General features: G+C 36.8%; 1 protein-coding gene across 6 annotated transcripts in view; it reads right to left on the bottom strand.

The window, feature by feature from the left end:
- The window catches only part of OFD1 (OFD1 centriole and centriolar satellite protein), a 32,447-nt gene that overhangs the window by 11,820 nt on the left and 7,423 nt on the right, over positions 1–13,204 (bottom strand). For 5 of the 6 annotated variants that reach the window (XM_031051199.2, XM_031051198.2, XM_005151445.4 and 2 more), the window contains 10 exons: positions 12,247–12,420; positions 10,277–10,383; positions 9,233–9,352; positions 7,839–7,912; positions 7,109–7,200; positions 6,784–6,973; positions 6,007–6,137; positions 5,527–5,638; positions 3,480–4,091; positions 757–889 (listed from right to left, as the gene is read on the bottom strand). In XM_031051199.2, the coding sequence (XP_030907059.1) occupies positions 757–889; positions 3,480–4,091; positions 5,527–5,638; positions 6,007–6,137; positions 6,784–6,973; positions 7,109–7,200; positions 7,839–7,912; positions 9,233–9,352; positions 10,277–10,383; positions 12,247–12,420 (1,745 nt within the window). The remainder of the gene's footprint in view (positions 1–756; positions 890–3,479; positions 4,092–5,526; positions 5,639–6,006; positions 6,138–6,783; positions 6,974–7,108; positions 7,201–7,838; positions 7,913–9,232; positions 9,353–10,276; positions 10,384–12,246; positions 12,421–13,204) is intronic. The other variant, XM_031051201.2, reaches the window with a different exon arrangement.

Genomic DNA, 13,204 nt, shown 5'->3' with positions numbered 1-13,204 from the left:
TTCATGACTTGTGCCTTAGTGGTTGCACACCAAGTTGCACACTAAATTAACCACCTGCTATCTTTGGAGGCACACATGGCAACAAAGCAATACTTACATTGGTTGAAGTGGCACAACCTGAAAGTGCTGGGAAGCACAGTTCTACACATTAATATCCTTAAATGGCAGAATTTGAGCTAAGTTTCAGTGATGGATGTTTATCAATTTATTCTATCTGCATTAAACTAACATGTGCTTAGGATGCCTCAGGTTCTCACTCCCCAGACTGACTTGTCAGTCCTTTGTCTAGCGCTTTTGGACTTTTTAGGCCCTGAGTCTACTGCTGCCATTACCATCTGCCCAAGCAAAGAGAATCTTTCTAACCTTTCATCTTTGCTTTGCTATACAACAGTTAAATGACTTTACAGAACACTACATAAATCAATCAAGTTTTAATTTGTCACACAGGACTTTTTTTTTTTTAAAGAAACACCATATTCACCTGAAGTTTCTAATGCACTTAAATATTTCACTGCACATAAGTTTGCATTGTAAGGAGGCATAATTTTAACAGAGATGAAAAACATTAAATCATATTTGCCAAAGGTGTTTGGAGGTGGGGAGGATGTTTGATTTTTTTTATAACTAAGTTCCTCCTGAGGCATGATGCTCAAGAAGGGAAATCCTCATCCATCTTTAGAAGAGCTTGGCATGCACAGGTAGATAAATGTTTCTTTAAAAAGCAGGTTAAAAAAGTTGCTTTGTAAACAATGTTACCTGATTTTCTGGCCGTGACTGGATGGTGAGGAAGAAACAGACTCAGAAGATGAAAGTGGATATGGCTTTGAAATAGGAGAGAGCACCTTGTCAACACTCTGCTGTGAAGAGTTAAGGTACAAGTGACTGGTGTCTGCAGAATAAAAATCCCACAATTAGTATTAGTCAGTTATTTGTCCTACCATTTCTCAGACAAGGCAGCACATGCATAATTGAACCGTGCAGACACCATAAGACAACTAACATCCAGATCTTAACCTGACTTCTTGTGCTGGTAATTTCTTTATTTTGGGTTTGTTTGTTTGGTTTAGTTTAAATCTGGTTAAATTTTACTTTGCAATTTCAATTTTCCTTTCTTGTGCAGCTGTACAGGTCTTTCATTACTAGACTATGAATTATTACTTTTCCCACAAGGTACAATATTCACTCAGTAGGCAGGTACTGGGTTTTTTTTCCTTCTTTTCATTAATAACTTTTACAGTAATCAGTGCTAATTTGGCTCAAGAAATAGATAAAAAGCCATTATTAAAACTTTTATACTTGAATTCCTTTCAGATGGTTGTATAGAAGTAGACCCAACTCATGGTGCACATCCCACTGCAGAAGTCAGAATGCTTCAGACTAGGGGTTGCCCACACATTTTTACCTCCAGACAGCTCCTATGCCCATGCACCACAGATGAACACCCTCTAGGGAAGCTGAGCACTAACAGAACAAGACCCAGCAGTTACGTCATACTCATGTATCAGAAGTACCTTTCAGTGGTAGAAATCCTCAGCTCACCCACATTCAATCTTTTATAAAATAACTTGTCAGACTTTCACGTGCAGAACAAATGGACAAGAACAGCACGCAATATTTACACACGTAAGTACTTAGTGCCTCCTCAATATTACACATACTGCCCATCAGAAGACAGATGCCCATCATCTACTGCAATCTACTATCACTTTGAAATGTAGGATTGCATTTACTGATGTTTTACTAGAAGACAAATACGTGAGGTGTTTGGCTCATAGCTTGCTACCTGCAAGACACACCAACCTTGCTTTTTCTCATCAGAAGGTATGAAGCTTGATCAAGTAATGATTCAGGTGAAAAGTACTGATCAAGTAATAAGATGATCAAGTAATAATCTGAATTTCCTCCTCAGAAACTATTTCTTGATCTGTGTTACTGCCCACAGATTGGAGACAGTAAGCAGGGGAAAGCAGAAAAGGATCCTCTCCTACTTTTAGTAGCTTTTTACAGGAGGACACACTTCTTCCTTTCATCCTTCAAAGATAGGTCCTCCCGACCATGAAGTTTTATTTCTGCATCTCCCTCTGTTGCCACTGGAACAATAACTTCCGCAACTTACTCATGGTATGACAAAGTACTTCCTTCTCTTTCCTTTCAATTTCACAGGATGGTAAGGTCTGTGAAGGAGTGGTTAACTTACCCGTTTTCACCTTTTCTACATCAGTCATTGCCTTCCAGATTTTCCGCAGCCCACCCTAGCCAACTCTTTTCCAAACTAAGCTGCCTTTCTTGCATTTAACCTTCCCTCACACAGAAGCTGTTCAGTATCTTTTTTTTGGTTTTGTTAGTATCTCTTTTTCACATCCCATTAAATCACTTTGGGCTAGGGCAACAAGAATTGCATGACTTGAGAAGCAGACGTACAGCAGATTTGAAACAACATACCGTTGTTTAATTTTCAATTCTTTTCTATTTTGTTTGCTTTTCTGAATTTTCACTTTGAAAAAATGACTTAGTAATTATTTGACACTGTCAAATTAATAGCAAGTTACAATTTTCCAAACACTAATCCCTTCCCCCTTAAAACTGCTCAAGAATATTTGATAAAGATGTCACAGCAAAAAGAACAAACAAAATCACATCTGGACTTTTCAGATGGGAAAACTCAATTTAAGAAAAGCCAGGTGAAGCAGTCTTTTGCTGCACATGTTAATTACAGGGTTAAATGAAAGTATAGGAATACAGAGGGAAGGTTATTAAAACTAGGAAGTTACAAATAATGTTGTAGTTATATTTTATTGCAACTTTTGAATGAAACTCTGCATACCATAAACTTACATCTGCAGCTAACTATATGACATAATCTTCTCTTAAAGCTACCTGAAGTACAGTATGTTTAGCCTCCCTCAATCTATTTCTCCAGTATGTGTTTCCATGAGGAAGTAACACTCCAAGGAGCTAGCATATTTTGTTTCTGACTTCTGCCTCTTAGCAATTAACAAATAAGTGAAAGACTACCACTGCTAAATCTTTCTCTTCCCATAGCGCAAGAGGAACAATAAGGAAATGCCCAATACCACACATTAACAATCATAGAATCATAGATTGGAAGGAACCTTTAAAGGTCTTCTAGTTCCAATCCCCTGGCAATGAGCAGGGACATCTTCAACCAGATCACTTGCTCAGAGCCCCATTCAACCTGACCTTGAAAGTTTCCAGGGATGGGGCATCTACCACATCTCTGGGCACCCTGTTCCAGAGTTTCACTGCCTTCATTGTCAAAACTTTCTTCCTTGTATCTAGTCTAAACCCTCTTTCAGCCTAAAGCCCCTTGTCCTGTTGCAACAGGCCCTGCTAAGAAGTTTACACCCCATCTTCCTTACAATCTCCCTTTAAGTACTGAAAGGCCACAATAAGGTCTCCCCAGAGCCTTCTCCAGGCTGAACAGCCCCAGCTCTCAGCCTGCCCTCATCGTGACTTACCATCTGAAACTTTCTTGTTACTGAGATCTCTTTCCACTTTGGAAACAGGAGTAGAAGAAAGGCATCTTGAAACAGACGTTCTTCTGTGTGGTGGCGTTAAGAGATTTTTAAAGCCATCAACTGATCCAGTTCTTGCGATGTCTTTTTCACCTCTTGGACTGCTCAGAGGGGAATGCTGGGACCTAGGACTATCCTCAACGACTTCATGCTGGGCAGACAAGGGTGGTCTACTCGTAGCACACTGTAGAAGTAAAGGAGACTGCATTTTTCTTTGTGTTCTGCTTGCAGCTGCATCCTGCATGACACTGCATCGGTAGTTCCTGTATGCTTCTTCCAAACACTCTGCCTCTTTTTGTAGTTCTTTTATTCTAGCCCGGGTTTGTGCCATACACTCCAGGTCAGAATCCATAGAAGCACTGTGTGGCTGTAGCTGCTGCCAATAGCCAGCTCTTGGAACAACATTTACCTTCATGGCATCAGTCATAACCTGATTCTTCAGGAATGCATGATCCACGTAAATATCATGAGGTACAGCTCTGTCATCAGTGAAGTCAAGGACAGAGCGATCAACAAGTGAAGGTTTTGGATTCCGATACACTTCATTTTCCAGAGCTAAATGATAGCAATGAAAGTGAGTGACAGCAAACAGTGAGAGAGGGAGACAACAACAAAATAGAAAAAAAATCAAACATGGCATTCAAATTCCAATTTGATCAAAATTACTATTACATGGAATTGGGTTAATTTTGAGAATTTAATGGGTTGATTTAAATGTATTTTTAATGTAGCTGCACAGCTGCAAACAATAACTGATTTTTTAAAATATATAATTCTTCCACGTAAAACTACATAAAGTGTGCACTCTACAATGTTATTTCTTAAATTATGCTTAAATGAAAAATAAAACCAAATATGTCACCACTTCAGACACATAAAATCCAATCATGCTGTTAAAGAGTGAGAGATACAGGGCAGGCTACAAGTCTTTAAAAGTTTCCTTCTATTTAGATAATAATAAAAAAAAATGAAGTAGAGAAAACCAACACAGTAAATAGATAATGTTGCTTTGAGTTTGTTTGTGGGTGCTTTTAATTATTCCTCCACAACTGTCAGTTAAATGGAATGTTCCGGGGCTGTCTGCTTCCTGGCTTGCACTTTTACACCTCAGCAAGCTCAAAAGACCAACCTATCACACTGTATTTTTCTCAGTAAATCAACAGCTTTGGTTTTATTCTACATAGATGGTTCTTCAATGACATCCTTAACTCTGATGCAAAATAAGTCTCTTCAGGACCTTAGACATTTAATTAAAATACATACTTGCTATTTTGACAGTAACAAATTTCCAATTCCAAATGGTAACAATACTTGCACCATATATGAAAATGCACATGTTGATCTACCAAATAATATAAAATATAGGTATACCTAATTATAGTTAAATCATTGAAGAATTTGAAAATTAAATATACATCCAAAAATTGTATTTGCCATACTTGATATTAGCAATTTGACACAGGCATCTTTAGAACTGGCATTTCTTCAACAGAATGAATTGCTTTAGGCAATTCAGGCTTTTGCCTCTCTCTTTCTAATGCCCACACAAGGAGCGTAAGCTATTAGCCTTGACAACAACTGCTCAAAAGTTTGATTTAAATTTGTGAGGTATGCAATACAGTTTCAAATTGGTCATTCTTACTACAAACATTCAAGAATCAAAATGCACTAAAACACAACTTGCCTCCTGGAAAAAAGTGATTACGTTATCAACAAACATTAATGCTTTTATGCTGAGGAAAAGCAAGGAAAAAATGCAAGTATTCAAGGAGGAATGTTTTTCCTTCTTCCTGTGTGTGTGTTTTCCATCTGTAGTAAGTGCACTTTTTAAACTGGACTTTTAAATAGATTTTTATTTTAAACTTGAAGTCCACTCACTGGTGTTGTATTAGTTCCATGTAACTGCAGGTTCTTTAAGCTTTTGGAAATTCTTACACTGGTTAGGTAAGTGAACTTTTCATAGAGGACTGATCTGGTGTAAGACACAAACCTGCCTGTGTTTGTTTCACCTGCAGTTTCAGTTCTTCAACCTGCACATTTAACTTCCTGACAGTAGTTTCGGAGTCTAACAGCTGGGCCTTTAATTGAGCACAACGCTCAACCTATAGGAGATTAAGAGAAAAACAAGATCAGCATAATTCAAACAAAAAGAGTAATCTCAACTGTCTGAATACTAATTCCTAAATGTTTTACAGGTCCAGTCAAACCATATACACACAGTATCCTACTGAAAGTCAGTACTGGCAACTTAATGACTTGAAAAGACTTAGTTTGGTTATGTTGGGTTGGTTGGGGCTTTTGGGGTCACTTTTTGGTGACGTTCAGTTTGTTTTCTTTAGAGTTGCTTACATAAAAACAGAGTATAAAAAAATCCCCCAAAATATAAATGGCCTGCACAGGTACACAGATAAAGATGTACAAGATGACAGGAAGAAGAAAGAATTCAAATTATTTAGGAAGAATAATTTACCTCACTTTGTAGCTGCTTTTCCAAAGTCTGCCTATAACTTTCAAATTCATCCAGTGCCAGCTTCTTAGAATGTTCCACCCTCCTCAGCTCCACTTGGCAGGCCAGATGTTCTGCTGAGGGCTGGGACAGCTCTACCCAGAAAGAGACATACTAGACAGCTGTAAAAGAGTTAAGTGTGTACTTTTCTACATGATACCCCCTTCAAAATGTCAAGCTGATTTTTTTTTAGGAACATAACAAGGCTTTGTTTGAATAAGATACTTAGGGAACATTTCCTTTTCAAAGGATGGAAATTTTTGTTGGTGTGGTCATCTAAGAACTAGACCCAGACTGTCCTGTTCTGGAAGAAAAATGTACATCCTTACCTTACGTAAGTGGGTGTACATCTCTATCTTCCCATAATCTCAAATGCACATTAAAAATAATTGGCATTTTATACCTAAAGTCAGGCAAGCACTTCAATGTAACAATGCAATGTTCTTTTACTACTATTACCCATACTAATGCTATGGTCAGAAATATTGTACTTCTTTTTTGAAAGGGTGAAAGGAATATTTTTCATATTATAGCCAACAAGTCAGGACTTCTACTATACAGGCATATTAAAGAAAATAAATTTAGTATCAAGGACTGTTTCATTTTACATAAACATTAGCTGGGATTTACTGCAAACCACTAGTAAACCTAACACAAAGAATGGATTGTAATGAAAACTATTTCTAAACAAATATTTGTAGGGATACATAAACAAAAAATTACTAAATCAGTCACACTGACTGTCTCGAAGATGCTGGTTTTCACTGCGAGTCTCATCCAGCTGTTGCCTAAGGAGTTTATTCTGCACTTGGAGCTCCAATTTCTCTTCCTTCAGCAAAGGATAGTCTGACAAGTCTTTGAGTTTTTCAGTCAACAACTGATTCTGTTTATTTAGCAACAGAACTTGGGCTCTCACTGACTCCAAATCCAGCTGCAGAAAAAAGAACAGTTTAGAAGATTATGAACTACTGTACTACTTAAGAATTATTTTTATTTCACATTTTCTTAATACAGCTCAAATGCACTAACAATAATACAGCTTATTTAAATTCACATTTACAGTTACCTCCAGCTCTTTTGTGTGTGATATAGCTTGTTTGAGCTCTTCCTTTTTGGAATTAACAGCAATGGCTTCTTCATGCAAAAGCAAAGCTTTCTCTGTAGGGAGGATTACAAATGCTGAATTAAAATTAGTAGAGCATTACAGTAAAAAAAACTGTGTCAGCAAAAAGAGTTTAAGCTGCTAAGCCCAACATTCAGTTTAATTCCACACATAAAAATGATTGTATGTTATATACACTCCTTCAAGATTAAGTAAATCACACTGTGTGCATATATTCATATGCATACATATACTCCCTTAGAATTACGTAAATCAAATTCATATGCACATGATATACCATTTCTTTCACATGCCCCTAAATTAGAAGTCTAAACATGTAATCTGTCCCAGCCCTCTTCCACAAGCTCCAATTAAACATCTTGTGCACAACAAATGTAGAAGCTGGCAACCATTCAAGGGTATGGTACCAGACTGTACAAGAGTTCAATTAGAGAATGAATGAGCCAGTGCGACTTCAGAAGGGGATGGGAAACTGAAAAAGCAGGGATGCTTTGCAGACTTTGTGTGAAGCAACAGCTCACAGTTCCCACTGCATTCTGATCAGTAAGGAATTGCTGACCTGTCCCTGGAACCTGCTACATGTTACTGTTCAGTAACAACAGTGTTTTGATACCTATTGGTAAAATCCCTAGAGATAAAATAGCTACCTTACTAATCTCAGAGAGATGGTTACCTTTATTTTTTTTCTCATCTTCAGTAACTTTAGTGGTTCTGGCTATGTATTCTTCTTTTAATTCAAGCTGATATCTAGAAGTAAAAAGAATTATGTATTCCAGTTTGCCCAAGGGGGTTGTGGAGTCTCCCTCTCTGAATACATTAAAAATACCTGGACATGTTCCTGTGTAACCTGCTCTAGGTGGCCCCGCCTTGGCAGGGGGATTGGCCTAGATGAGCTCCAGAGGTACCTTCCAACCCGAGTGATACTGTGATTCCCAAAGTATGTGTGTACACACGTGTGTGCATTTGTGTAAATTCCAGTTTTCCAAGACTAAACTATAATCACACAGTTATTGATGAAGTCAGCTACTGAAGACCCACTGAAACAGTTGGAAAGGGCCCTGCCAATCACCTCATTCAACCACCTGCCAAAAAGCAAGATTCCCACCAGCTCTAGAGCAGGTCACCTGTGGCTCTTCCTACCAAAGTCTTAAAAATCTCAAAGAATGTATATTCCACCACCTCCCTGGATGACCTGTGCCAATGCTGCGTTGCCCTCCCAGAATTTTTTTCCCCCATGTCCAAGCTGAAGCTCCCAAGACACAATTTACAGTCCCTGCCATATGAATTCAGAAGGCACATCTGACAGTCCCAGTACTACTCTGCCAGACTTTTAGTAGACTGCCCCCACTTTCCTCAAGACTTTCCTGAACTGGGGAGCACAATCCTGAGCACAGTATTTCTAGCACAGACTTCACCAATACCTGAAGGGTATACTCACTGCAACACCTCAAAAGCAGTCACAGATGATGTCTTAAGCTTTCTAAGAGCATTTCTAAGCAAATTGCTCGAAACCATATTCAAGCAGATGGTAATCGATAAAATTGGGTGATCTATATCAGAGAATCCCTCTCCAAAAATGGGGATGAGTTAAGAGCCGATCCATCTATACAGTGAGCTAGTGTGCCTTTCACCCTTTTTCCAAGAAACCTATAATACCTCTTTAATGCTAATTTCCTCCCATGTCTCCTCTGCATTTGTAGAATGATCAGTTGCTTTAAGTATGGTTAAAAGAAGTCATTAGTACTGCTTCAAGTCCTTCTGTCTAAACATGCAACTAATGTCACATCTCTTTCCCAGATAGCAACACAGAATTTAAACTGTAACATAATATAGTCTGTAATAAAAAGAATTATTTCCTATAGCAAGCTTTTTCTGAACCTGAGAGAACATTATGTTTAATAGCAAAGAGCTAAGCTAAGAAAAAATTTAAGCTCATTAAAACAAAAATGACTGCCTTTTTCAAAGTCCTTGCTTTGTTATACTTGTCAAAAGAAATCCTACAGAATTTATTAATCTGTTTTCACAAGAAGTAGCATATGTCCCATTAGAAACAAAAGAAAAAAATACTTTAAGAGGTCTGTCTTAAGCTTTTGGTCGTATGTGTCCTCTATGTTCTTCACAGCAACCTCCCGACGTCGAAGTGCATCATCAATAGCTTTATTTTTCTCTTCCTGAAGCTTCTGAGAGCTGAAATATCCATAAATATGCAGACAGTGACCAGTTATAGAGCCAAAACTAGTTTTGGTTTTTGTTTTGATTTGGTTTGTTTTTTTCTAATAACACTTAGAGACATCAATGGATAATGCGCTTGCTTGGAACACTGTAGCAATTTAAAATTATCATCAGAGGCTGTCACTGTAATTCATTCAGAACAAGGAGATGTGACAGAAATTAAATTGCCCTATTTAAAATCCAGTACCAATCAATTATGCGGCTAACCTGGGTTAACCCAAACTCAGTTTCCCACACCAGAAATGCTTCAGAGGAGATAGTGCTAAGCATGCTATTCTACCAGCACCCTCTGCTGGGTTGTTAAAAAAATCCAAGTTTTTGTTAGCAGGATACTCATTTCACTATAAATGCCAGATGACAAAGTAATGACATCAAGTAGTATTGAAAACCTATCTACCAATGTTTGTTTGGGTTTTTTTATTTAACCAAAGCAAAATGATCTTACTAAGGACAAGTTAAAAAAAAAAACAACAAACAAACAAAAGAACAGTAAGGATATTTTGCTTCTTTAGAATTAGTTCTTCTTTAGAAGCAAAATATCATATATATGCTACATGAATGTTATGATTACATACTGTGTTGGTTTTGTTGTTTGGTTTTTTTTAATTTAAGCACTTCAAACATCTGGTTGCCTCCAGTGTGATGCTGCACCGGTTTGGTGGGATGAAGTGGCATAAAAAAAACCCTAAATCATCTTTTTTTTTTATGAGGTATCCCTGCTAACAGAGACAGTATACAATACTGCTCAAAATACAAAACATAACTTCTGGGATATATAATCTATTTCAATGTCACAGAAGTAGCAACATCTTGAAGCATGCTTTCCAGAAAAAGGCCAATAGCATCATTTAGCGTTATATATGACTTTCAACAACTTACACTTCAAATGCCTCAATTCTTTGCTTCAGTTCTGCCTCTCTGGTCCTTATGACTTCAATATCTTTCAGTAGACTTTGTCTCTGAGCATATACTTCCTTTGCTTCTATCTAAATCAGAAAACATTATTTCTATTTTTACTTCATACTTTGTACAGGTATTTACTGTTTAACACGTTCAAACTTTCAAAGATATCATTCAAGAACTGGTCTTACTCCAATAAATACTATTTCTATAGTTTAAAGTAAGATCTAGGATCAATTGTAATTTTTTTTAATTCCTTATCTGCTTTTATCCTGAATAAAAATGGTTTGGATGGGGTCATTACAGTCTAGCTGTAAACACTTTCCTTTTAAGAAGCAGATTAAAACTTCTTTAAAAGAAAAATAAAAAAAAAGTTACAATGATGAACATGTTCAAAACACTTGAGTTTTTTTAAATAAACAATAGCTTTGTATGCTCCTCATAAAAACAAAATTGAAAAAGCAAATGCCAAAATGCCCTGATAAAGCATGATTTAAAACTGAAACTGAGTAAACCAGCAGTCTTTCCATTTTTGTAGTTTAATTTACATAAATCAAATTGTAAAAGGGATTCTCCAAGTGATAAACATGCTAATACCAAACTTCATATATCTTCTTAGCACACAAGTCATTAGTTCTTTCCAAAGAAATAGTAAGTGCCTAAGGAGAATAAAATTATGATTTTGCCATATGGGTGGACATATCAAGTTTGCAGCCATGGGCATTTGACAATGCTGAAAGACTTAGTTGCTTCTCCTGGTGCAAAAATAGAGCAGTTTGTCAAGACATATTGCCTGGGCTTAAAGTTACCTTAGTAGAAGGTTAAATGACTGTCTACTTTTAGTTTAAATATACTTCAACTCAGTAGAGCTCCTGGTCTGTTAAGAGTCTCCAGGTAAATGAAGTGAGTTGCACCAAGAAGACTAAACAGATATTCATACACGATACCAGACAAATATGTTGACCTAGTAATCCTTTTTTTTTTTTTGATTACTGAATTAATTCCATGCTCACAGAAGATTGGTAGCATAAAATAGGTGGTCTTCTTGTAAACTTCCAAGGACATAACCATGAAAACAATTCATATCATAGTGATGTTTAATTTTCAGATTGGAAGGAGAGCAATGGTAGATTCCATCTACATAGATAATAATAGAGAGAGAGACCTGCATGACTGCTTTGCTAACTAATACCATGCTCCCATGGGGGAGGAAACCCAAAGCAAAACCAAAACAAAACAAAAAAAACCACACCATCACAACATAGCAAAAACGTGGTTAGCAGTTGTGGATGGCTATAATTTGCATAGAGAGGTCTACTGCTGAGAGCAGGGAAATGGCTAGGCAAACAGGAAACAGACCAGCAATCGAATTATTCCTCCAAAAACTGAAAAGTACTAGAAATTGGGAGAAGACATTTAGAACTATATAAAAATTACTGTGTGCTGCAGTAACAGTTACTGCTCTGGTAAAACACGAGTTAACAGCCTAAAAGAGGAACTCATGAACAAAAAGTGTTCAAAAAACCAAACTGAGATGACAGTTTACAGTAAAGACAGTGGCTATTATTAATATACAACATATGACACAAAGAAATGGCATATGCATACCATATAGTCTACATATTCCATTTAGTTTAGTGTTCTTCTGAGCTAAAAGAATTTATAATACAACTAAAAGCAACATTCAACTTATTAAAACAGATTTAAAAGTATTTATTACATTTAAATCCCTCAATACTAACTTGCAGAACTGTTCCTTTTCCAGCCTACACTCATTCTTGCAGTTGCTAAATGCATTACCCTAATTATGAGAGTATAAGTAAATTCAAAGCTTTCACTAATAAGCCAATTAAGATCTGAAGGTAAATCTCTCAAAGATAAAAGGACAGGTTAAGCAATTCCCTGAATCATTTTGTACTGGATTAAGAAAAAAATATTTGGAACGTTACCTCTTGCTGCTTTTGAAGCCTCTCAATAGCATTCTTTTCACGAGAAATCAAAGCTTCAGCCTTTGCTTGATGTGCTCTCTCTAGCTCATGACGCAACTCGGAGATTTCTTTCTGGGTCTGCACTTTCTCCTCCATCTTAATCTTTGCTATTTCAACTTCTTTAAAATGCTCTAGCTTTTACATAAAGAGGAAGACAGGGTTAAGTAGGGCCATCTTCAAACTGACAAAGAAAATCCCTCCTCAGACAATTCTAAATTTCACCCAGAAAGTCTTATTACAAAATGATAATTCAATGGAAATAAATTACTGTGATAAAAATATCTTAGCAGCACATACTATTTGCATGTATCACATACTTTTCATGCATTTATCTGGAATCCCAGAGCAGATCTTACACATAACTAATAGCTTTAGAAAACAACAGAACAGAGACCTATGAAGAAAAACACACTGCAGGACTGGTACTCTGCTTGCAATTAAGGCATGGTCACACTCTTTAATTCCTCCTGTGATACCATCTCTATTCTTGCCCCTTTCCCAAAGAACCACTTTTGACTGATTATGCAAGAAATGGCAGAAGCAAACCCATCACAAATCACTCAGGAACAACAGAAATTCATCTGGACACAAAAGAATTTCCGAACATGTAAAAAAAAATATATGCAGAACTCCACACAAAGATGGTTACAGAAACAGAAGACCTGATTCACAGACTTCTTAGCACAACAGAAAAAAATAAAGTAAATGCATACAAACAGGAAAACATGCATCTGGCAACTAAACAGAAGAATTGTAGGGAACATGTGTCCATACAATGTGTGAAGTGCTGTATGTGCAAGAAAAAAAGTGTTTATTAAGAATTATAATAAAAAACTGGAAGAAAATGGAAAGCAAACATACAAGATAAGAGATGAGAAAAAAATCCAACAAAAGAATAAAAAGAGAATGACAGAAAAAT

This window comes from Melopsittacus undulatus, chromosome 2, assembly GCF_012275295.1.
Source record: "Melopsittacus undulatus isolate bMelUnd1 chromosome 2, bMelUnd1.mat.Z, whole genome shotgun sequence".
Taxonomy (NCBI): Eukaryota; Metazoa; Chordata; class Aves; order Psittaciformes; family Psittaculidae; genus Melopsittacus; species Melopsittacus undulatus.
This window is presented reverse-complemented; position numbering and strand designations above follow the sequence as displayed.